At 52.1% G+C, this 23,836-nt stretch overlaps 1 protein-coding gene across 12 annotated transcripts in view; it reads right to left on the bottom strand.

Annotated features, from left to right (window-relative positions):
• LOC147223439 (phosphatidylinositol-binding clathrin assembly protein) overlaps positions 1 to 23,836 on the bottom strand; it is a 52,920-nt gene that overhangs the window by 5,230 nt on the left and 23,854 nt on the right. For 5 of the 12 annotated variants that reach the window (XM_086165707.1, XM_086165697.1, XM_086165696.1 and 2 more), the window contains 14 exons: positions 18,410 to 18,485; positions 16,905 to 17,007; positions 16,263 to 16,356; positions 15,312 to 15,423; positions 14,876 to 14,982; positions 13,230 to 13,271; positions 11,183 to 11,268; positions 9,779 to 9,902; positions 7,860 to 7,996; positions 7,263 to 7,363; positions 5,264 to 5,371; positions 703 to 843; positions 575 to 605; positions 367 to 499 (listed from right to left, as the gene is read on the bottom strand). In XM_086165707.1, coding sequence (XP_086021833.1) covers positions 367 to 499; positions 575 to 605; positions 703 to 843; positions 5,264 to 5,371; positions 7,263 to 7,363; positions 7,860 to 7,996; positions 9,779 to 9,902; positions 11,183 to 11,268; positions 13,230 to 13,271; positions 14,876 to 14,982; positions 15,312 to 15,423; positions 16,263 to 16,356; positions 16,905 to 17,007; positions 18,410 to 18,485 — 1,395 coding nt within the window. Of the gene's footprint in view, positions 1 to 366; positions 500 to 574; positions 606 to 702; positions 844 to 5,263; positions 5,372 to 7,262; positions 7,364 to 7,859; positions 7,997 to 9,778; positions 9,903 to 11,182; positions 11,269 to 12,575; positions 12,597 to 13,229; positions 13,272 to 14,875; positions 14,983 to 15,311; positions 15,424 to 16,262; positions 16,357 to 16,904; positions 17,008 to 18,409; positions 18,486 to 23,836 lie in introns of all 12 variants that reach the window. The other 7 variants (XM_086165702.1, XM_086165704.1, XM_086165708.1 and 4 more) reach the window with 5 other exon arrangements.

Raw genomic sequence — 23,836 nt, 5'->3', positions numbered from 1 at the left:
TTGGCGTCGATCGCTAATCGGAGCGTCACAATTTACACCAAAATAACGTAATAAATCCGCGTCTTTGCGGATTTCCGTTTCCGTGGCTCCGGAAGGAAACCCAGAGGATAAACAAGCGATTACCGGATATTTAATTCCCCTCGTTCCCTCGCTCGCGGCGCCGAGGTCATTATTAGCTTCTCATCCTGTCAAAACTGTTCCCCTGGTTTCCATGTGGGAGCCCCGACTGGTGACACAAAGAGAGCCGGGGACGACGGCGCAGGCTTCCTGGATCGACGGCGTCGATCGAACGCACGATAACAGCCTCTGTGCGTGTGTGTGTGTGTGTGTGTGTGTGTGTGTGTGTGTGTGTTAGCATGACCGTACCACGTGTGGCACAGGCATGGGCTGCGGGGCCATGGGCGCGGGGCTCCACTGCGTGGTGGACATGGTCTTGTTCTGCCAGTTCTGGCCTCCGGTCAGCTTCTTCTCCCCCGGCTGGTTCCACTGCATCTCCGGCCTGGAGGGCGAGGGAGGAGGAGCGGGACGTCAGGACGGGCGCCGGAACCCGGCGTTCTGATTTTCGGACACTTACTTCTTGGCCGGGGTGCCGCCGAACTGCAGGTCTGGGGAGGAGGAGAGGTAGGGGTGTTTGTCAAACGCGTCCCGCTACGAACGTTTCTGGAAGATAAAGCCTCCAGAAAGGTGGCCGGCGGCACTCACTGCCCACGAGGTTGGCCAGCGACGAGTCCAGGTCGTTGGCGAGCAGCTTCCCTCCCGGGTGGATGGCCATCTGCGGCGGCGGAGGGGGAGCGGTGTGCGCCGGGACGGTGGGCTTCAACAGGTCTCCCAGAGCATCGAATCCTGGCGGGGTAAAACACGCGCGCGTGTTAACGAGCCGCAGGTGGATACGCGGAAAACGGCGGAAAATGCAAGCTCGGGGTGAAGGTCAGGTGACAGGCGGCGAGCGGCGGGTCGGAGCCATTTAGCGCCCGGATGTTACGACCCGGCTGCTGCTTCCAGACTCCCAAAATCTTCATGAAAGCCAGACGGACGGTTTTGATCTGAGAGTTTCGCCGAGCGGCCTGATCGTTTACTTCTCCGCGCTCTATTTTTAGAAAATCTGGAGGGCAGAAGCTCCTCCCGTGCTTCTTCTCCTTCTTCATCATCATCATCATCCTCCTCCTCTTCTTCTCGCCGGCGTGAAGGGGGGCCCGCTTTTATCCGCCGCCGAGCCCATAATCCCTGACTCGGCGGCGTGCGGCACTTGCTTGGAATGATCGATTTATCTGATCACGGCTGTCATGTAGCGACTCCGACTCCAAACAGTCATTAGTTTTGCACATCTGTGTGTGTGTGTGTGTGTGTGTGTGTGTGGCGTGAGGTGCAGACTGTGGACAATGATCGTGTTTGTCCTTTCGCCAGCGGGTTTAAACGACAGTAATTTCCTGTCGGAGCGCCGGCGTCGGTGGGAGCTAACAAGTTCCCATGGCAGCATTGATTCAGCAAATGGTGCTGCGTCGGTGTGTGTGTGTGTGTGTATCGGTGTGTGTGAGTAAAAAGGTAAGGAGGATGATTACAAATGAGAACGTTTGAGCAAAAGTTGAAGTAGAAAAGAAAAGTAAAATAAAAATAAAGGACACTATCCAAGAAAAAAAAAAAAAAAATCAAATTTGATTTAGGTACAAAAAAATTTGTAAAATTTGTAATTTGTTACTTCTCTGAATTATTCATTCCTTCGTTCTCTATTCTGCCCGGAGGAACCCGGAGAAGCCGAAGGACCCCGACACGAACACGAAAACATGAAAATGGCGTCGGAAACGACCTGGACACCTGCGGACGAGGGAAGCGAACTACAAACATGGCTGCCGGCGGGCGTCTCCGCAGCGTTCGCCGTAGCGGGAGGAATCTGACCCTACGCCTTTTTCTTCCCGGAAGTAGCGCCCGCTGAAGGTTCCCGCTGAAAACCACCTGGAGATCACGTGATCTCCTGGTGGTTTTCGACCCGCCGGGTAAATCGGAGGAGACGGACGAGGGAGGCGGGAAGAAAAACTGCAACTCCAGGGCCTTCGCCACGCAGGGGGAGGAGAAGAGCGAGCAGGGAGGAATAATATTTGGTTAGGAGGAGGTGAGCGGCACTGACAGCGCTGCTGACACCAGACATTCAGGAGACGCCCGTTTCCCGCTAGCTTAGCAGATGAGAAGGAGTGAGGGAGCGGGAGGGAAGGAAATGAAGGAGGAGGGAGTTTGTCACATCCTCTCCACGTGTCTGAGGGTTTGCTCCTCGTGAGAACTTCAAGGTGCGCTGCTTTTTGCAGAAAGACGGGAAGGGAGGGGGAGGTCACAGATGACAGGAAACAGAACCGCTTCATACCCGCTGTGAGAACGTGTCTGCAACTAGAAGTTACTTTAACCAGGTTCCAAATTGACATGGACGCCGGCAACCAACCGGGGAGTAACCAAGAGTGGTGGCAAACCGTCCAGGAAGTGACCGACAGTCAACCGGCAAGCAAGAGTAACCCGTAACCGCCAGCAACCAGCCGGGAAGTAACCAGGGTGTTGTAGCAACCTACCAGGAAGTAACCAAGAGTAGACCGGTAACAAACCAGAGAGTAACCCATAAGCAGCCAGAAGCAAGCCAGGACGTAACCAGGGAGCAGCAGCAACCAACCAAGAAGTAACCAGGGAGCAGCAGCAACCAACCAGGAAGTAACCCAGAGTAGACTGGCAATACAGCAGGAAGTAACCAACAGTCAACCGGCAACCTTCAAGGAAGTAACCTGTAAGCAGCAAGCAACTAACCACGAAGTAAACGAGAAGCAACCAGCAACTGAGCTGGAAGTCACCAGGGAGCAGCAGCAACCAACCAGGAAGAAGTCAAGAGTAGAACGGCAACAGACCAGGAAGTATTCAACGTTCAACCGGCAACCAACTAGGAAGAAAACGGGAAGCAACCAGCAACCAAGCAGCAAGTAACCAGGGAGCAGCAGCAACCAACCAAGAAGTAACCAAGACTAGACTGGCAATACAGCAGGAAGTAACCAAAAGTCAACTGGCAACCAACCAAGAGGTAACCCGTAAGCAGCCAGAAACCAACCAGGAAGTACGTGGAAAGCAACCAGTAACGGGGTAAGAAGTAACCAGGGGGCAGCAGAAACCAACCAGGAAGTAACCGAGAGTAGACTGGCAACCAACCAGGAAGTAATCTGTGAGCAGCCAGCAGCTAACCAGGAAGTAAACAAGAAGCAACCAGCAACTGAGCAGGAAGTAACCAACAGACCAGGTAGCAGCTGTCAACCAACCAGGAAGCAACCAACGACCCACCAGGAAGTACATGGAAACAACCAGTAACCGGGTAAGAAGTAACCAGGGAGCAGAAGCAACCAACCAGGAAGTACCCAAGCGTAGACTGGCAACCAACCAGGAAGTAAACAAGAAGCAACCAGCGACTGAGCAGGAAGTAACCAACAGACCGGGTAGCAGCTGTCAACCAATCAGGAAGTAACTAGCGACCAACCAGGAAGTATCCAGAAAGGGAACAAGGAAGGGACCAACAATCAATCAGTAAATGACCAGGAAGGGAACCAGGAAGTGCCCGGCAACTGGACACTGCCGGGTCCAATCACAGTGCGAGCCTCCTGGGTGCCGACAGGGTGCCGAAAGGTGCCCAGGAACCCTCACTCCACTTCCTGCAGTGAAACCTTTCACTTCCTGTTATCAAACCTTTCACTTCCTGTGTTGAACCCTCCCGGGAGGTGTTAGCGGGTCCCCTCGCTGCGCGCCGCTAATGTGCAGACACTCGGAAACAGATCACTGTCAGCGGCTAACCGATGGATAATTGATCGCAAATTAAAAAACCGGAGCGGCGAGTCGGCGGCGCCTTTCGCGCTCGGACCCCCGGGGCTCCCGTCCCATTTCACGCCTTCACTTCCCCGCCGCCGTTAAAGCACTTCGCTGAATGTTAACTGTCGGTCTGCGGCGTCCGCGTGAATACGAAATGACGACGGGCGCCGCGGCGATTCCTCCTCTCGTCTCGCGACGTAGCGCCCCGACCGAGGGCCAATCGGACGCGCAAAAAGGTGCTTTTTCGAGGAATGAAAAGCGAAGGGTGATAAAAAAAAAAAAGGGAGCGAAGGAAGAGGAGAACATATGGAGAGGAGTCGCCTGGGCTACTCCTGCCTTGTCGAGTGTGATGGCGAGACGGGACAAAGCAGAAAACGAAATAACGAGCAGCAGCAGACAGATGGGACGGGGCGAGATGACAGATGATGTGCAAAGAGAAGCAGACATTGGTAGCAACGCACACTCGCAGATATTCACCAGTGGACACATTAGACACACACACACACACACACACACACACACGTGGGATTTTTTTTTTTTTTTTTTTTTTTTTGGGAGGCGCTGCCAGTCGCCCAGATGGCGCGTTGGTAGTAGTCGTGGCGGCGCGGCGCGTGCTGCGGATGGCGAGAAGCTGAGCGCGCCCGCTGCCGTCGGCCGGCGACACACTCCAGAAGCCCGGCGGAAATAAAGGAAGTGGAAAAACGCTCGGTCTGCCATCTAAGGTGAAGTATTTACAAAATCCCCGGCCGGCGTCTCAGATTTATATCCGGTGACCCGGCGGCGCGGGATAACGTCCCGACGAGGTGCTGCCGTCAAACAGCTGGCTGATTAATCCCGGTGTGTTTCCAGTAATACTGATGGATGAGGTGTGTGTGTGTGTGTGTGTGCGTGGGGACGGGAGTCCGAACTTTTAAGGCGGAGACTTTGCAACCGTCCCGTCTGCAGGCGGGAGTGAAAGAGTCCTTGGACGACCTTGGATCGAGGGGGTGGCTCTTCTCCCCCGCCTGGCTCCAGGGGATGTTCTCTGCAGGATCGGGTGTCGGTTGGCGAGAGGTTAAGAGGAAGCCTGGCGAGCGGAGCGCGGGTTCCTGCGCGGGTCTCGTCCCCCGACGTTGATGGACTTTCTCATCGAATAGCATCTTTTTTTTTTTTTTTGCAGACCCGCGTAGGAACCGCTTAGAGGAAAAAGGCCGGCGGTTGAGAGGAGCCGGGGGATTCTGATTCCGGTGGCGTGAGGCTGGATTAAAAGTTAACCGCCGCCCGACTCCTCGGTTCCGGCGGGCCGGTTGTCAAGGTGATTATCGGATTTTTTTTCGCAGGTTCTCACCCACGGCGACTGCGAGCGGCGGCGAGGAGGGGGAAGTTAGTGAGACGCGACGCCGGCGACGCCGGCGGAAGCAAGAGGGGTTTTAGTGGCGGGCCGGCAGCGGAGGACGTTTACCGGCTGCTGGTTGCGGCGTGCCGTTGTTTTGGGGAGTTCCCTTGTTCCCGAACACGGCATCGAAATCTACCGCCATGGCGGTCTGCTGCAGGGGCTGGCTCTCCAGTCCTGGGAGGGGGGGCAGTTAAAAAAAAAACAAAAATAAAAAGGCCCGTTCGGAGGCGAGAGGGGGGACGACGGCGGCTTCCGGAGGAACAAACATTCACGTCGACGCCTCCCACGGTTAATAATCCCGTCAGATTAGACAGGCGGACATTACGGTCCGTCATGGGCCGCATTGTTGTTGCTTAGTAACTTGGGTTTGGGAGGCGAGCTGCCGGGAATGAAAGGCTCTCGCAGGAGAGCTAAGCCCGTACACCAGGAAATCCACCGGTGCGCCTTTTGTTTCGGCTTTGCTTTCTTTTCTCTCTGCGCCGCAATCCATGCCGGGGGATTAGAGCGCAGCGGCGGCGGCGGCGGCGGTTCGGAGAACGCCTGTCGGAGAAATTTACAAGACAACGGGCCGCCGTTACCATTTATAGACGCGGCGGCGTTACAGCTAACCTTTTCGGGGGGGGGGGAATGAGAGGGATGAAGCTAGTCATTAGCTCCTCTCGGCGCTGACGGCAAACACCCTGCAGCCGACGCTGTGTTTTCCCGTCGCACCGATCGGAACGATGCAGGCGGGTGAGTTCGTCGTGACGCGCCGATTCCAGCCGGTGTCGAGGCAGAAGGCCGCCAACACTTAGCTTGACATTTAGCCTCACGGCGCTAAACGACGACCCGAGCGCCAAAAGCGATACGGATAAGAAGCGGCGTCGGCTTTGCAGACGTTATAAGCTCCGTGGAGGCGGCGGAGAGGAGCACCCACACACTCCCAACTCAGTCGCTTCCCGTAACAAATCTATTACTAATTTGAAACGCCACTCATCTGGGTCACAGACGCTTTTAGCTGTGGATGTTTACTCGCGTGTTCTTTGTGTTATTTCAGAAGGAGCGCGGCGGGGATAATTATCTCGGCTCCCCGTGTCGGAGCCCGCCGATCGCGGCGAGGGCGCCGACGTCTAAAGCCGAGCCGATGAGGAGCGGCGTCTCCGGCCTGGATCGCGCGGCCCGGCCGGACTCCCTTCTAAGTGGCTCGGGTTAAATCCCCTGTCAGAAAGCCCGTAATGCTCGGCGCGGGCGCCGCCTCCAGATGCATCTCCGCGCCGCTTTCTGATTTGAGTTAGCTGATAGCGGGGCTGAAATGTCAACTTTTTTTTTTTTTTGTGTAGGGGAGGGAAGGGGGGATAAAACGCCGCCGTGTGAGTGTGTGTGAGTGTGTGTGCCGTTGCTCAGCATTTCTGCGGCAGCCGCATTTTCCACACCGACAAACAGGAAAACGAGGCGAGGGAGTTTGAATCACGGCTGACATTTCCCCCGGCTGCCTTATTGAGCTGTTTGAGCGCCAACATATGGTCACAGGATTGATTACGGCAAAATACTGCCAGTATTTACAATCACAAGACCTGAGAATCAAACTAAGTCTGCTGCGGCTGCGGCGCGGCGAGCCGGCGAGGACACGCAACATTGGCTTCTGGGGGGAAAAAGGGAGGCGTTAATAACCCGCCGCGCGAAAAAAGGGGCGCACCCTCAGGTCTGCCTCGTAAACGCGAGGTCTTCATCCCCGTGCGTGGAAGCGGCGCTCCATCTTTAGCCACGGCCTCTGCGCTTCTTGACGCTTTCGAACAAACCGGCGTTTCCAAAAAAAAAAAAAAAAAAAAAAAAAAAAGGTCATTCTGCGTTCTGATTGGACACGGCAGGAGGCGCTCATCGACTCTTTTCCCCCAGAACCGCAAAACTACAAGCACGAGAGCGATAAAGGTGACGTGTAACTCGTAGTTAGCTTTGCGCCTGTGGCTTTAAGCTAACTCGCTAAGCTAGGAAGTGGAGGAGGACCAAGCAGGTGAGTTCCCCTCTTACCTGGCATGGTGTTTTAAGCGTGTGTGTGTGTGTGTGTGTGTGTGTGTGAGCGACATACCTCCCCAGGCACTGTTGGCGGTGGAGATGGAAGGAGTGCTCTGCACTGCGGGGATGAAGGCCGGCTGAAGGTCAAACAGGTCACTGTTCAGGTTGGGCACACTGAGGGGAGAAAAGGGGGAGGAAGGTGACGGTTTAATGGACGAGGAGATAAATAAAGGCCCGAGAGGAGCGGGAGGGTTGAAAGAGAAAGCGGAGGGACGGGTTGACAAGACGAGAATCAGCCACTAATATTCGATCGATCGTGGGGGCTAACGCTAACGGCGAGGACCAGAGACGGATACTCGCTCCTCCGGGGCGAGCGGGAGGCCGATCGCAGCTGGACCACATGGGGGCGTTTGAGAAGATAATCGTCACCTTTTCAAAGTCCAGAAATGGGATCCCTAGCGTCCGGATCGGGATCCTTTCCCGCCGGAGTATGGATCGACGTGTGGCTAGCTGTCCGGCGCCGCGGCTCGCTTAGCTGGCTAAAGCTAACACGGTTCGAAATTGACGATCACCGAAGCGTGATCGGGCTTAGCGAGAGTGAACCGCCGTTGTGTGAAATCCCTCGCGGCCGCCGAATGTTAGCGCGGGCGTGGAAACATGGCCGCCGCACCTGTTGGCAGAGAGCGTGGAGGTGAACAACTCCGGCGTGGGTGTGATGTGGTTGTTGTTGTTGGCGCTGCCTATGGACTGACTGCTGGGGGAGGCGGAGGGCGGCGTCTGCATGCTGATCTCCTTCAGGCGCTGGTCCTGGGAATAAATAAAAATAAAAATAAAAGATGGAGACATTCACCCAAGGCGGGGGGGAATAAAAGGGAAGGGGTTGCGGTTTAACTGTTTCCTGATTTTTTTTTTGGAGCGAATTCCACGCGGACGACGCCGCAAATACGACTCCGTCCGCTCGAATCGGATCGTTTCGATATTTCCTTTTTTTTTTTTTTTTTTTGTTTTCGCCTGGAAAACAAACACAGACATCCCGACGTGGAGGGGAGGCGGCGCCTTTTGTCTCGGCGAAATGCGGATTGCATCTCTGGAGAGTGTAATGACATGCTTCGGCTGGAAAACACAATTATGTGCTTGGGAGACACGGAGATGTTACGGCGTAGCCATGCGTCTCAATTTGTGTGTGTGTGTGTGTGTGTGTGTGTGTGGGGGGGGTGGGGGGTGTCGAGGAGCGAATTAATGGCGGCGGCTACGCGGCGTGGGTTTCTCAGATATCACCGTGGTCATCGGAAATCAGTAATGGGGAATCGACGCGGAGCCGGACGATTCCGGATGACAGGTTTTAAGGTGACGCAAAAACGCCGCGGAATAAAAGGCGTGGTGTTTAATCCGCATTTCTCCGCTTGTGCGAGAACGCCAACCCGCCGGGTTTGTTTGATCCCGACAAACAAAAGCCGCCTCCATTGATTTCCGGTCTCCTTCCGCTTCACTGGGAGCGGAGGAGGAACGGGGGCCTCCTGGGGGGGAAAAGAAGCTTCCGGCGTACCTGGACGCAACCTCCCCCCCTTCCTCCACATCCTGCCACTGTGTGCAAACGCCAACTGCGGTTTCAGGGCTTTGAGTGCAAGCCGGACAGTCACTCTGTGCGTGTGTGTGTGTGTGTGTGTGGACGTCAGGCACGCGGACAGCTGCGGAGTGTTTGAACGACCCCTGCTAACCTGCTAACCCGCTAACCCCCCCCTCCCTGTTCCTTACTCTGTAATGTTCTCCCCTCACTTTATCTCGCCGACTAAACCCAGAGGTAATCAGCCGACCCTGGCGGAGACAGGGGGCAGCGAGTAAACAGCACCGCTAAAATCCAATCAGCTGAGCACACAAAGACACCCCGAAAACACACACACACACACGGTGCACTTCATCTGGCAGGACGTGCACATGCTTCAAACACACACACACACACTCGGGGATCAACAAAACGAAGAGATACTGGCAGCGCGGGGAGACGTGCGGCGTGTCGGAGCTAGGGTGTTAGCATGGTTTGCGCGCGCACACACACACACACACACACACACTGGCGTTTGTTGGGGCACCTGATCCGTGCCATTCAGTGCCGGAGTGTGTACGAGACGGGACAATTGTAAGATAAGATAAGATGATCCTTTATTGATCACCATTGGGCACGTTTGTTTTTCACAGCAGCGCAACAATAACAGAAAAAAATATGAATACAAACATAAACAGAAGAGTCATTAATTTTAAGAATTATTAAGATTAGATTCCCGACGGCCGTCCTTGCTCGGCGTTACGATTTTATCCCCGATTTTTGAAAACCATCCAACCTTTTCATTTGTTCTTTTTAATGATTCATCGCGTCGTGAATTGATCATCGCAGAAAACAGAAGACCGCTCTGTTGGTGCTCTCGTAACCACGGTAACAAGACCCGCCCCGAGACGTTCGCTTGCGGCGAAACAGGAAGTGACTGGTTTTTTTTTTTCGTTTTTTTTTTTTAGGTAATCTGGCATTTTACGGATGCTCTCATGTAATCCCAAAGTGTGTGGAGTCAAAATAGAAAAATAAAGAAGCCGTACCTTGAGAGCCTGCAATCTGGCCTGCTCCTCCTCCAAGGCCTGCTGCTTCTCCTTCTCGTCCATGCGGGTGAAGGACATGCCGGTGGAGGACAGGGAGGAGACGGCGCTGGACAGCGTGGACGCTCTGAGAGGACGAGTTTGCAAAGTTACGACGCGGAAGAGCGCGATTTCCGATCCCTGCCGGGGAGCCCCGAAGGCCGTGCGCGGGGTCGCGGGGTCGCGCGGTCGCGCCCGCTAACTTCCTAAAACTCGCCGTTCGCCGGCGATGCTAAATCACGCGTGTTAAACAGAGCGGGGATAATAAAACGCCTCTTCTCGTTCATTTTTCCCAGATAATGGAAAAGGCCGGCTGTGTATCACTTATGCTAAACCATACATCCGCACCTCAGTCACTGTCATGTCGTCCGGACGAGATGTGTGTGTGTGACCTTACCGGATGAATTATCTTACGGCCCTTTAAGTAATCACCTGCCAGCCTTCCCTTTCCCCCCGCCGGCCCGACAGCCGCCGCCGCCGCCGCCGCCGCCCGTTTGGATGTGAGCAGAATGAATGGCGGCGGGCGAGATTAGTCAACCTCGCATCCACCTTTGGTTATTCAACATCAGGCGCGCTGTTTCTAATCATAATATTTCCACACAGGTGACACACACACACACACACATCTCAAAGAAATAAATGAAATTTTAGAGAATCAATAGAGTCACGGAGCGCTCCTGATCCACCAATCCCAGCATGGGGATGGTAAAAATGGCGGCCGGGGACAACAATCTCACTCGATTCCACGAAAAAGATTCATCGGTTCTGATTCTTCACCTCTAGAGATCACATGGAACTAGTTAACGAATCGGGCAATCTCGATTAATTAGTTAATTAGTCCCTCGAATAGTTAATTAATCTATCTGTAGGACTGCTGTAACCGGCCGGTGGGGAGCAGAGGCGAGCGAGAAGGCATAGGGGTGAAAAGTCCGTACAAGCTCTTGAAAAGTCCGTCTGATTAATTACTTAATCGACTCTGCATTAATCGTTCCGATTAATTAATCGACCGGGGTTGTTAGCACACGAGCGATTCAGAATTCAAAGATTCCGCTCCTCGGTGGCAGAATACGGTGGCAGAACCGACCGCCATCGAGCCCAGGACGGGGGACGACCGTGCGACAGGAAGGAGGTTCTCCCTTCACTGAAGCACTTCCTGTTTGACGCACCACATCAACGGTAGCGCAGATACCAGTCAGGGTTCCTCTGCAAGGACTCTTACATACATATATATATATATATATTAAAAAAAAAAAAAAAAAAGAAAAAGAATGGATAAGGATGTGATTTTATCGTGGTTGGCAGCAAAAAAAAACCAAAAAAAAAAAAACCATCCGAACACGCAGACGCCGGAGAAACGGCGGCGTTTACCTGGTGTCGGCGTTCAGCTCCTTGGTCTTCTTGCCCTCCAGGGAGGCCAGATGCTGCTCCAGGGCCTCCAGGAGGCTGCTGGGAGCCTGGCGGGGAGCAGAGGGGAGGAAAAATTCAGCAAGTCTGCTCGACTTCTTGAAAAGTCTGTCACACACACACACAAAAAATAAAATAAACTCAAGATCCGCCTACACGTACAGTAACACACACACACACACGCAGCGTCCCCGGGTTAGTCGGTCTCACAGGAAGGTAACAGAGTGCATCGGGCTCTAAGAATAGCCATGGCAACATGCAGCAAACACTCCGAGGAGGGAGAGAACAAAAGACGAGGGTCTGAAACGAGGAGCGAGGGATAAAGGTGAGGAGCCGAGGGAAGGTTCGTGCACTTTTATTTCACTTTTTCCCCGTGAAGACGCCCGTTCTGGGTTTCCGCTCGCGGGCGGGGAGATGCCGCCAGGCCGCTCTGCGAGGAACTTCCCACGCGCGACATCTCGTACCGTCATAAACGCCGGCAGGGGGCGCCGGCGAGCGAGAGGGCGGCCGGGTTTCGCCGCCTGCGAGTCAGCGATCTGGGCTTCTCGGCCCCGACGCCGCCGAGAGCCCAGCGCCGGCTCTGCTCGGCCGGAGGAGGAAATTCTTCCACTGTGAAAATATGACAACGTCATGTCTGCCTCTCCGTCCGCAAGAATGCTGTGTGTGTGTGTGTGTGTGTGTGTGTGTTGTCGGTAGGGTTGCGGGGCGAGCAGGCAAACACACACACACACACACATCTGGGAGTGTTTTTTGGCTAGTGAGGTCTTTGCGGCTGGCGAGACAGCAGGTTCTTGCCAAACGGTTGCCTGGAGAAAAGGGCCTTCTGTATGCCAAGTCAATATTAGCTGTGACAAACACACACACACTCACACACACACACACACACAGGGAGGACGCTCTTCTGCTTTTTGTCTCCCGGTTGCGTCTTTTTTTTTTTTACCAGTCAGTCTCTCCCGTGAAAGCCTGCACGCCGTCGGGTCACCGGCGAGCAAAGCGCCGCCACCGCCGCCGTGCACGTGGAAAGCCGTGGCGTGCATGACAAATATGAAATAAAGAATTTCAAGCGTGGAGCGGCGGCGGCGGTTGGATCCAAGCGAGCGGATCCAAACCGGCGCCGGGCTTCTTCCATGCAGATGGGGGTGGCGGGCGCAGGGGGCGGAGCCTCATTTGCTATTCATGAGCCTCTGTGGCCTTTCAGCCGCTGCAAATCATGAGGGGGGGGGCAAAAACACATGCCGCCAGTGCCGGGGGCAAAAGTGTGTGTGTGTGTGTGTGTGATCACTCATACTTGAGTAAGTATGACGTACATGCAGGGGGCGGAAGGGGGAAGCAACACAGTACGCAACCCACCACCTACAATGTATGATCCTTTTGTTTTCTGCGACGCAGCGGGAGAGAAGAAAACACACTTTAACCAACCGCACTCGGACGCGTCCGGCTCCAACACCACCTTATTTTTCTTCTCTACGGCGCAGCCGAGGTTACGTTCCACTCAGGCTGTGAAAACACTCGTGTGTGTGTGTGTTTTTTTTTTTGTCCTGCGGGCATAAAAACCAGACGTTTCTTTTTTTTTTTTTTTAACTTTTAAACGGCGCTCGGAGAACGCGGCCACGCCGACGCGGACGCCATGTTGGACGGATTATTAGAATACAAACCCCGTCGACGCCGCTGCCCGCTAATCCCCCCGGTTTAGAGGCTTTTCTCCTTTGCTGGATTTTAGCGGGGAAACTAAAAACGGAGGACAAAAAAAAAAAAAAAATCCCCCGGCGTCGGAAAAACATCGTTCCGCCCGATGACCTGGTCGGACCGGCGACAAGATGGTGGTCGGGAGGGGAAAACAAAAGGAGAGGAGAGGGTGGAGTGTGGGTGAGGAAGAAGAAGAGGAAGAAGAAGAAGAGGAGGAGGTTCACGGGTAGTTTCGAGGCGAGGAAATGAGTGAGGGTGAGAAGACGAGCAGCGAGAGAGGGAGGAAGATCAGCGGAGGAGGGTGGGAGGTGAGATGTACACTGACCTGTGAGAGATCGGGGATGTCACCCTGATCTATTCCGACTTGCTGTCGTCAAAACAAAACCAAATTCAACAGAAAACAAAACAAAAAGAAATAAAGGGATAAATAAGAAAGGGGGAAGGGGGGGAGGAAATGGAAAACCAAATAAAAACAAATAAAGGAGGAGGGGGGGAGGGGGTGTTTAAAGAAGGAGAAACAAAAAAAAAAAAGAAAAGATGGGAAAAGAAAAAAAGGGGGAATCATTACTCCATGCAGTGGCAGAGTCAAACATAAACAACAACAACAGAAATAAACGAGGAAAAGTCCCCGGACGAGGCGATTGGCCGGGGCGGGGCGGGACCCCACAGCCACGGACGGACGGATGGACGGATGGACGGATGGATGGATGGATGGATGGATGGACGGATGGATGGATGGATGGATGGATGGATGGATGGATGGATGGATGGATGGATGGATGGATGGATGGATGGAGACGGACACTCATGGGAAAGACGACCACGCCAGGATCATCGCAGACAGGTTACACTGGTGTGTATGTGTGTGTGTGTGTGTGTGTGTGTGTATTCCCTCAGTCCTCACGGAGGAGAATCTCGGCGGTCCTCCTCCAAACACGCCCAAGACGCCAATGTGGCGTCGGCCCGCTATCTGAGGGGGCGGCGGTATCTCCGCGTCCGCCGGGTGCGTCTCGCTCAGGAGGCTTCATTCTACGCGCGTTAACTTTTAATTAAACAGCAATAATTTTATCGAAATGGGGGAGAAAAAAAAAAAAATGCTTTGAAGTCCTAAAACACAGCCAGTCCTCGGCCTCCGGCGTTTCCTGGTTACGTCGCCGCCTCCCGTGAATTTAACGAGACGGTCTTGAACAAATTCCGGGTGGGAACGAGCTAGCGCGAGGAGGCGCTAGCCGCGGAAGACGTCGCCCGCCATGTCGGATCGTGCGACGCTCGCTTTCTTTCGTTTGTTTGTTTGTTTATTGGAAAACTTGCTTGGCTGCCGGGCGCAAGTCAGACTCATCTGAAACATCGGGTTTTGTTACGAGAGGATTCAGGATCTCCTCGACCTCGTAAGCTCTGTGTTAGCATTAGCGCGTGACATGGGTATCTATGTATAGCGTTGTACATGAGCGCCTAAATTTGTGCGGCGTCACGTCGTAGGAATGGAATCCTGGACCGGCTGTAAACCGACGGCTGGTTTTCGGCGGCCGAGGAAAGTTTCAGATGCGGGGGTGGTTGTTTGGTTTTTAAAGGACGGCGGAATAAACAGAAGCTAATTATGAAAGACAAAAGAATTTAGCGGCGCCGGGCGTTCGTGTCGGCGTGTCACGGCGGCCAAAACAAAGGCTGCGGGGGGGGAGGAGGAGGGGGTCTGCGGGCACCGGGCATCCATCTTTGTCAGCGGAGGAGCCGGAGGGAGGGGGAGCTAACAGAGCACCTAAACACATCCTCCATCTTAGCGTTATTTTATTTATATATAAAACTGTGCGCGCGTGTCAGGTGCTGTTATCTTGCAGACACCGTGAGCGCAGTGGGCTGCTTTTTTTTTTTTTTTTTTTTTCCAAGAGGAAAACACTCCTATCAAACTGGCGTCTGTGTGTGTGTTCGTGTGTGTGTGTCAGTGTGTGTGTGTGTGTGTGTGTGTGTGTGTACCTCAGCCACTTTGAGGAACTCTGACAGCTTTGTCATCCTGTAGAGGAATTTCTTGTAGATGTCCAGGGCGTCTTTGCACTGGTTCTTCTTCATGTCAAAGTATTTCTCTGCAGAGACGGGGGGGGGGAGGAGGAGGAGGAGGAGGAGTGTGAGGGAGTGAGACGAGGAGAGGGGGGGGGCAGAAAAAGTAATAATAATAGTGACATTGGAAGAGTGAGAGAGAGGAGGTGTTCAAGGCAGAGCGAGCGAGCGAGCTTGCACAATCAGTGCATGCTTTAGCAGGTACATGGCAGCCTTTGAAAACCTACAGCGCTGCCGTGACAACCAGACCGCGCGTGTGTGTGTGTGTGTGTGTGTGTGTGTGTGTGTGCTTCCCCGGGGTCTGCCACCGTGTTTATGCGATCATATCTGCACTTGTGTTAATCAGCGTTGTTACCCAAGAGGTTGATGACCCCCTCGTTGTAGGCGGCGAACAGCCTGATGGAGTCTTTGAAGAGCAGCATGAAGGCCGAGTTGATCACGCCGTTGGTCAGCTCATTAGGGTTGGCCTGGCGGAGAGGAAACGAGAGCAGACGAGAGGAGACGAGAGGAGAGGGGGAAGAGGTGACGGGAGGCGAGGGGAGGCGTCGGTTTACTTCTGAAGGAGGAAAATAGCCGGCGCTAACGTCTTGATTTTTTTTTGCCGTCAACGGTTTGAGAAGCATCTGAACAAACACGGACGTGCGACGTCAATCATTCATTACCTGCTGCTCTTTATCTCGCGTCGGACGCCGGCGATACTTTTACGAACTCTTAAAAAGTCACGCCTGAAGAAAATGAATAAGTGATCGGACGTCGGCGTTAATGAACGGCGGCCGCCGTGCCTCCTGCATAAATGTGCCCGCGGGTGATTATTGAATAAATCCTAATATCCGCAGCCGCGCAATTAGAAAAATACATCTTGTGACAAAAGCAACGGCAAAAAAAAAAAAACATTTTTTATGATAAAAATGGTGTTTGGCTTCATTGTTATGCGCCCAAGTTTTCGTTTCGCTGCTTTGCTAATTTAGACGTTTCGCCAAACAATTAACAGAGCGTGTTCTCCTACGATAACAAAAAAAAATTTAAAAAAATTAAAAATTAAAAAAACCCAGACGGAGCCGGGGAACTTGAACTTTGGCTCGCTAGCAAAAAAAGAAAAGAAAAAAAAAAAAACAGGTTGAAACCAAATCATCTCACATCTGTCGCCATGACAACCTGAGAGCTCATCAATAAAGATGAGCTGCGGGGTTGGATTTTCCTTCCCCGCAAACTGCTTCTTCTAATTACGTTTGGATTGGAAACGCCAATCGTCAGGCGCGTATGAACACCAACACACACACACACACACACACACACACACACACACCTGGAAATCCAACAGAGCGTCCAGCTGGTTCTGAATTATGGGCAGCGTCTTGATCAGCTTCTCTGTGCTCATGGTGCGCATCACGCCGTCGATCCTGCGCAAACGGAGTGGGAACGAGAAAAAATAAAAATAAAAAAAAAAACAATAGAAACGTTCGTGCGAATCCAGGAAGTTCACAGGACGTGAGCGAGAGCGTAATGAGGAACTACGGGAGGGGGAAGAAAAAGCCGATCTCTCGGGCTGCGCACCTGCGTTCGGGGGAGTCATGACACCATCCTCCGATAACAACAAAAAGGAAAAAAAAAAAAAAAAAACAGACGCCGCTGTCGTCATTTTGGGCGCGTTGTCGTTAGTCGATAGATTAAAAGGGAGCGCCTGACACTCGGGGAGACATTTTTAATGGGCCGCCGCGGCGAGATGAAAAGATTACCCCGGCGCTCCGAGCTGTCAGTCAAATTTTAAAGACACAGCCGGCAGCCGATTTGTTTAGATTAGCATAAAAGCCGGGGGCGGGAGAAGACAGCTAGCATAAATAACGGCGTCTTTTACTTCTCGCGGTGACGGACGGGCACCCGTCCGGAGTTAGCGCCCCCAAAATATATACCAGTTGGTTTCGAATCCCCGCCTGCCTTCCTTCCTTACCCCCTCTTCATCTTGGTGAAATCCACAGCCACCAGCCGGTAGGACATGGCCTTCTCGTTCAGGTAGCGGCTGTATCTCCTGATGAAGGTGGACATGTCGTAGCCTGGGAGACGGGCGAGAACGGGAGGAGACGTGACCGTTGGAATTCCCGGACCAGGTGAAACCGACGGCGTTAACGTTTAAAGAAAAAAAAAAATTAATTTCTCCGTCTCCGGCGTTCTTCTTCTTCTTCTTCTTCTTCTTCCGGCTTTTCCCGCCAGGTGTCGCCACAGCAAATCCACTTTCTCCATCTAACCCTATTCTCTGGATCTTCTTCTCTCACACCAACTACCTTCATATCCTCTCTCACTACGTCCATAAACCTGCTCTTTGGTCTTCCTCCAGACCTCCTGCCTGGCAGCTCCAATTCCAGCATCCGTCTACCAATATATTCTCTATCCCTCCTCTGAACATGACCGAACCATCTCAGTCTGGCTTCTCTGACCTTCTCTCCAAAACATCGAACATGTGCTGTTCCTCTGATGGACTCATTCCTGATCCTCTCCATCCTGGTCACTCCCAAAGAGAACCTCAACATCTTCATCTCTGCAACCTCCAGTTCTGCCTGCTGTCTTTTGGTCATTGTAACTGTTTCTAGAGCATACAAGTCACTGGTCTCACCACTGTCTTGTACACCTTTCCTTTTATTCTGGCTGAAAGTCTTCTATCCCTTTGTACCCCTGACACTTTTCTCCACCCATTCCAACCTGCTTGGACCCGTCTCTTCACCTCTTTTCCGCACTCTCCGTTGCTCTGGACTGTTGACCCTAAGTACCTGAAATCCTCCAGCTTCTTGATCTCCACTCCCTGTAGCCTCACCCGAGTTCCTCTCGTTCACACACATATATTCTGTCTTGCTGCGACTAACTTTCATTCCTCTCCTTTCCAGAGCATACCTCCACCTCTCTGGATGTTCCTCTACCTGTTATCTGCTCTCACTACAGATCACAATGTCATCCGCAAACAACGTCTCCGGCGTTCCAATTTTTTAATTTCCTGATGGAAACGGGGGGAAAAAAAAACGCACCACTTCCGTTGGACTTGACAAAGTTTCTGTGGTCTCGTTCTGGAGCTTTGCGCTCGGCTAATGTCGACGTCGCAAAGAAGCGACCGAGGTCTTGTCGTTCCTTCCCTCCGACGGGCCGGGGATTGAAAGTTAACCCTCCCCGGACCTTCTGTGATTAGATGAGTGGAAGCAGCTCGGGAGGTGAGGAAGTGGAAACAGGAACCGGCGTCGGAGGGGAATAAGTGGGTCAAAGAGCGGCGGCGAATATCAGTTTTGTATTTTTAACCGCCGACCTTCTTGTGGGTTTTTCGTCAACGGTATTCACAAAAAAAAAAAAAAAAAAGGGGCTGGGAGAAAATAAATAAGTGACGGGATGACAGGATTACCGCTTGTTTCTCGGAGAGAAAAAAAAAAAAAACACCAAAATGTAGCGGAAACAGGAAAAAAAGATAGGCTTTACCTTGCAGGGCTCCTTTGTCCAGGAAGTTGTTCAGGTTGAACAAGGTGTTCCTGGAGGCCAGGTACTGGATGAAACGCTGTCAGAGGAGGAGAAAACAAAACAAAATAAAGCAGGACGTCAAAGGACCGGAAAGACGCCGCCGCCGCCGCCGCACACGAGCTCGGCCGTGCAGCCGGTTCGGGTCAGGTGAGCTTCCGCCTTCCACCTCGGAGGGCCGAACGCCGTCGCGGTTAATAGTTAATGTGATATTTCAGCGAAGAGACAGACTGGACAGGAGCGTCATTAAATAATTATAACCGGCTACCTTCAATATCCTCCTCCGCCTGGAACGCGGGGACCATCTTTCGGTTCAGTCCGTCGGACAAAGTAGGAGTCCGACTCCTCGCCATTCCGTGCAAACGATCGCTGGGAAACCGGGTCACGGATGTCGGAAAACGGACGCGTTTAAAACGTAAAGAGGCAACAATTATTCGCTGTCCGTTTCTCAGAACTTGCATCGACTCTGACGGAGACCAAGGTCTTCTTCAGGCTGCTGTCTCATCTCAGCCATGATGCCTTCATGAGATTAGCTTCTTCCTGCAGAGACGGGAGCTCTAGAACCATTTGGACCTCAGAGAACCATTTGAGCTCCAACCTAAAGTGGCAGGGTCTCTTTACGGTTCTGCCGTTACTCCAAGGTAACGTTTGGTGCTTGGTGGAACTCATAATCCATGCCCGTGACCAGCGAGTCGCTCCAGACTGACTTTTAGCGTGTTCAAAAACCGTCGCCGTCGCCGATCGGCTGTTTTCTTGCACCACGACGGACAGAAGCAAAGAAAAGAGGTCCGGACTCCCCTGGCCTGCTGCGCCCAGGAGGAGTTTCCGGAGTTTGCACATTTTGGCAAGAATAAGAGCGGCGCTCGCTCTCCATGTTGTCCCTGTCGTTCCCCTTCTTCTTCTTCAAACCTCACCGTCCGCGGGAAAGTAAAACGACATGTTAAGAGTCGTAGCGTTGTTCTTTCACCCTCCCGCCTCGGACCGAAGAGGCGAGAGATGATCTCTCTTCGTGTCTCTTCGGGCCAAAAATCCATTTTTAATGACGAAAATAAAGCGCGGCGTGAATTAGCTGAATGATATTCAGAATCTTCTACCAATCCGCCGCGCTACCTTTTATTTTTCTTTAATCTCATTACTTTCCACCGCTGGGTCGGACAGAAACCCCTCCATCTCTTGTGATTTGCGTTTTTACCCCGCGTTGGACGCAAATTCGCACGAGGTGTTTCCGATCTCCTGTACACTCGTCATGAACTCCGTGTATTTCTTTCCGAATACACATACAGCGATCCCTCGCTATAACGCGCTTTACTTTTCACGGTTTCGCTACTTCACGGATTTGCATGGTGCATTGTGTTCTGCATTCTGATTGGCTAAAAAGTCACTCCGCTTCTTCTCTACCTGTGCGTCAATAAGGTTGCAGTTTAATATGTACACGTACGTAAAACAGCTTGCTGAATTTACATGACGTACGTGCAAATTCTCTCGCGATTTCGAGTTTCTCTAAAACCCGTAATGTTGACAAAACGCTCTGGAGCGACAAAAGGGCCCAAAAGGCAGCGGAAGATGCTATCTATGGCAGATAAAGTTAAACTTCTGGACATGCTAAGGGAAGCTAAAAGCTATGCGGCTGTAGGTCGGCATTACGGAATGAATGAATCTTCCCTTCGTTCCATAAAGAAGGAAGAAATAAACATAAGGACGACAGCGGCGATAAGTTTTAATAAGGATGCAAAAAGGGCTGCAACTGTCCGCCATTTTTTTTCATCATCATTTTTAATTTTCTCCCGTTTAATCCAATTACTCGGGTGGCGGTGGGCGGAGCTAATCTCCGCAATTTGAAGCCTTCTGTTCACAATGATGATTAAAATTATCATTTGACAGTACAGAAGTTATTTGTTGACAAAAACGTTTCTAAAGTACAGTACTTTTATTTGTGAAACAAATGATTGAGCCTGTAAAATGGTTTGTTCTTTCTTTTCAATGTATAATAGAGTATTTAATTGTATAATAACTGTAAAAAAAAAGTAAAGGTTTCAACGTTTGCCTATCATGGGTTCTTAGGGATATACTGGATATAGTGGATATACTGTAGATGGAAATATCACCGCAACAAGAAGCGAGGAGAGGAATGGATGACCGTGAGGCTCCACAGCCGGCCTGCTTCCGCACAGGCAGAGTTTAAAACGACTGGAACGGATAAAAGTGGGATGAGGGGGATAAATCTGACCACTGTCTTTGCTGAATGGCTCCGCCTCCACATGAGACCGGCTCAAACCGGCGCCGCAAAACAGGCGGTCTGCACGCGACAAACCCGTCCGGCTTCGGAATACGTTCGAAATAAAGCAATTTTCATCGAAAATCGGAGCATCTTCGTACGCTTTCGTCTGTTTGTGAGCTGATCGGGGAGCGTTCGTATTTTCATCATTTTTATTTTGTTTTCGCTTTTTTTTTTTTAATGACGATCTCGGTCCGACTCGACCGTCCGGCTCCAGACGCAAAGATGATCCAATTACACACGGCGTGGAAAAACTCCGCCGAGTATCTATCGGGATTGAGTTGCGGGTTTGAGAGGCGGGAGCGCCCGCGGCGACTCGGAGACGCCGCGGTCGCCGAGACGAACCCGGCTAAACTTTGTACTTCATAAGCTCTCTTTTCCAGCCTGACGAGAGCGCAAGCTCCTCTACCAGCCTCCGACCGGCGACGACGGCGAGGCGCCGCACAAAACGCAGAGAAATAGATAAAAAGGGAGTAAATCTATAAAGCGGCAGAACCACTAGATGCGGCGAGAACCCTGCTGAGCGCTGGATTATTCAACACGCACGGTTCTGAAGGGGGGGAATTTTTATTTTATTTTTTTTAAACACGATTGGAAGAGGAGACTGGGATTTTTTTTTTTTTTTGGGGGGGTAGAAAAGGTAGGTGAGGAGTTCCAAGCCAACAGAGGAGAGACGGAAAGATGTAAAGAGACACGGGATTCATGTTCGCATATCGGAGAACAACCTCATGTATTATTGATATGTTAAAATCCAGGACGTTCCTCGACTCTCTCAGCCTCGGCAGCTATACATAGACACACACACACACACACACACACACAACATCTTACCCTGTTTCCGTAGTAACCATACCCCACGGCCTAAGCACTGACCTGAAGATCTGGGTTTTTTTTTTCCCCTCCCTCCACTTAGTTAAGTACAGATTTTGCAGCAAGGAGGCGTTTCATTTTCAGGCGGCGGCGTTTTTCGCGATTGTGACTAAAAAAAAATTTTTTAAAAAAAAAAGTATTTGCACGGAAGCGGCTCCGAGGTGGAGCACACCGGGACTCGAGCCAGACCGAGTACTCTGAGGTATCGCCGCAGCACTCTGGGGTCGGCCATTGTTGTTGTGGTCTTCCCACCCACGCATGGCAACGGAGCGCGATCTTGGCGCGCGCGCGCGTTTTCCGAGTGTTGGGTTTTCCCCGTCTCCGTGGAGACCGAGGCGTTTCCAACTCCTTCACCCTCCGGAGCCTGATTCCGACCAAAGTTTTCGTCCCGCGAACGGGGACTCGGCGAAGGTACCCGGACCTGCTGCGCTTCCAGATGATCCACCGGACCTCCCGCTTGCTAACGCGGGGATCAAACCTCAAATCTACCGCCGTCAGACCTTGTCGGGAGTCGACACAGAAAAGCTCCCGTGTCAAGAACATGAAGTTAGCGCCGTCGGACACGTGAAGCGCTTTGTTGGAAGTCCTGTTCCTGCGCCGTTTGGATTTTTTCACCACTGTTCCTTCTCCACACAGAAGCCACCAGAGAAAGGGGGGAAAACACGGCAAAAAATCGGGCCGGAGAAAACTTCAGGACTCTTTCATCTCGGCGTGAAGCCTACTGTGGTGGGGTTGCATAACTGGCGGGCCGTTCCTCCGGCCTGCCGGCGAGCGGACGAGGCCGAGCGTCTCGATGCTGCAGGGAAGGAATCCTTGATCCTGCCAAAGGCCACAGATTCCACCGGCTCACCCTTTCATATCAGCAGATCTTTAAATATCACCGTCTGTTTACGGGAACAAAAGCGCCGACATCTGACAGGGACAAGACCGCTGGCTTCCTCTGCGTCGACCCGTGTGCTCCAACACACACACACACACACACAGACACACACACACACACTCGCGCACAGCCGTCAGAACCCACTGCAAACCCGGTTCCATTGAAGGGTGATGACTCACATGAGAAGAATGAGTCGTGATGGAGCCGGAATGAAGGAAAGCAACTCTTATGCAAGCTGAGAAACACACACACACACACACACACACACACACACACACACACACACACACACACACACACACACACACACACACACACAAGCAAACAGACAGGGATATAAACGTGTGGTAGACACGTGTAAGTTAATCAGATACATGCGAAACAATAACCATACACACTCCGCTGCCTACTAATGGCCTATATATTGCCGAAGACTATCCCTTTCTTTTGTACCCGACACCCACACACCCACACACACACCCACACACACACTCACACACACACACTCGCCTCTTCCTTATCCATCCTGAATAGTGCAGCTCCTCTTACTCAAGCATTTAGCCTCTGAATCCAGTGCGCGCGCACGAGAAAGAATAAACCTTGACAAGAAGGCCTCTGACAATGAGCGGATTAAATAATGCGTCGACATTTTAACATGTATCCCACATCCCACTCGTGGAATGCCTTTGTGTGTGTGTGTGTGTGTGTGTGTGTGTGTGTGTGTGTGTGCGCCTACAAGCTGACGGGGCTAATAGTGTGTGGGAACTCGCTCCCAGGGGAGCGGTTGTGATTTGCCGGCAGATGAGTGAGTCTCTGAGGTCAATGATGCAGCCAGGCAACGTGAGTCATCGTCTGAAACACACGAGTGTGCGCGCGCACACACACACACACACACACACACACACACACACACACACACACACACACACACACACACACACACACACACACACACACACACACACACACACGAGGTACTTATGGCTGTTTGTACAAGCAATGTTCCCCATGTTGAAAGGTGAACACTAAGTCAGGTACATCATTTAGCTTGAAAACTGGATTTAATCAAAAGCTCCTTCCTAACATGAAAGGTGGTGGCAGCGCTGAACACCTATGTGTGTGAGTGTGTGTGTGAGTGTGTGTGTGAGTGTGTGTGTGTGTGTGTGTGTGTGTGGCGAGGCATGACCCAAACACCCTGGCGCTTTAGCAGAAGAAATCCATTTGGTTTTCCATGTTGTGTCAACGCTAATTGAAACAGGCGATCTATTAAAATTTCATTTTAATTATTTACATTTTTTGGCATTTTATTTCTTTTTTTACTTTAAAATCATCAATGATCATATAAATGTACAGACATTATTTTATA

The sequence above is a fragment of the Fistularia commersonii genome, chromosome 19 (genome assembly GCF_037954325.1).
Source record: "Fistularia commersonii isolate RoL2024-O1a breed Wild chromosome 19, RoL_Fcom_v1.0, whole genome shotgun sequence".
NCBI classification, from domain to species: domain Eukaryota; kingdom Metazoa; phylum Chordata; class Actinopteri; order Syngnathiformes; family Fistulariidae; genus Fistularia; species Fistularia commersonii.
The sequence above is the reverse complement of the archived record's forward strand: the minus strand, read 5'-3'. Positions and strand labels throughout refer to the sequence as shown.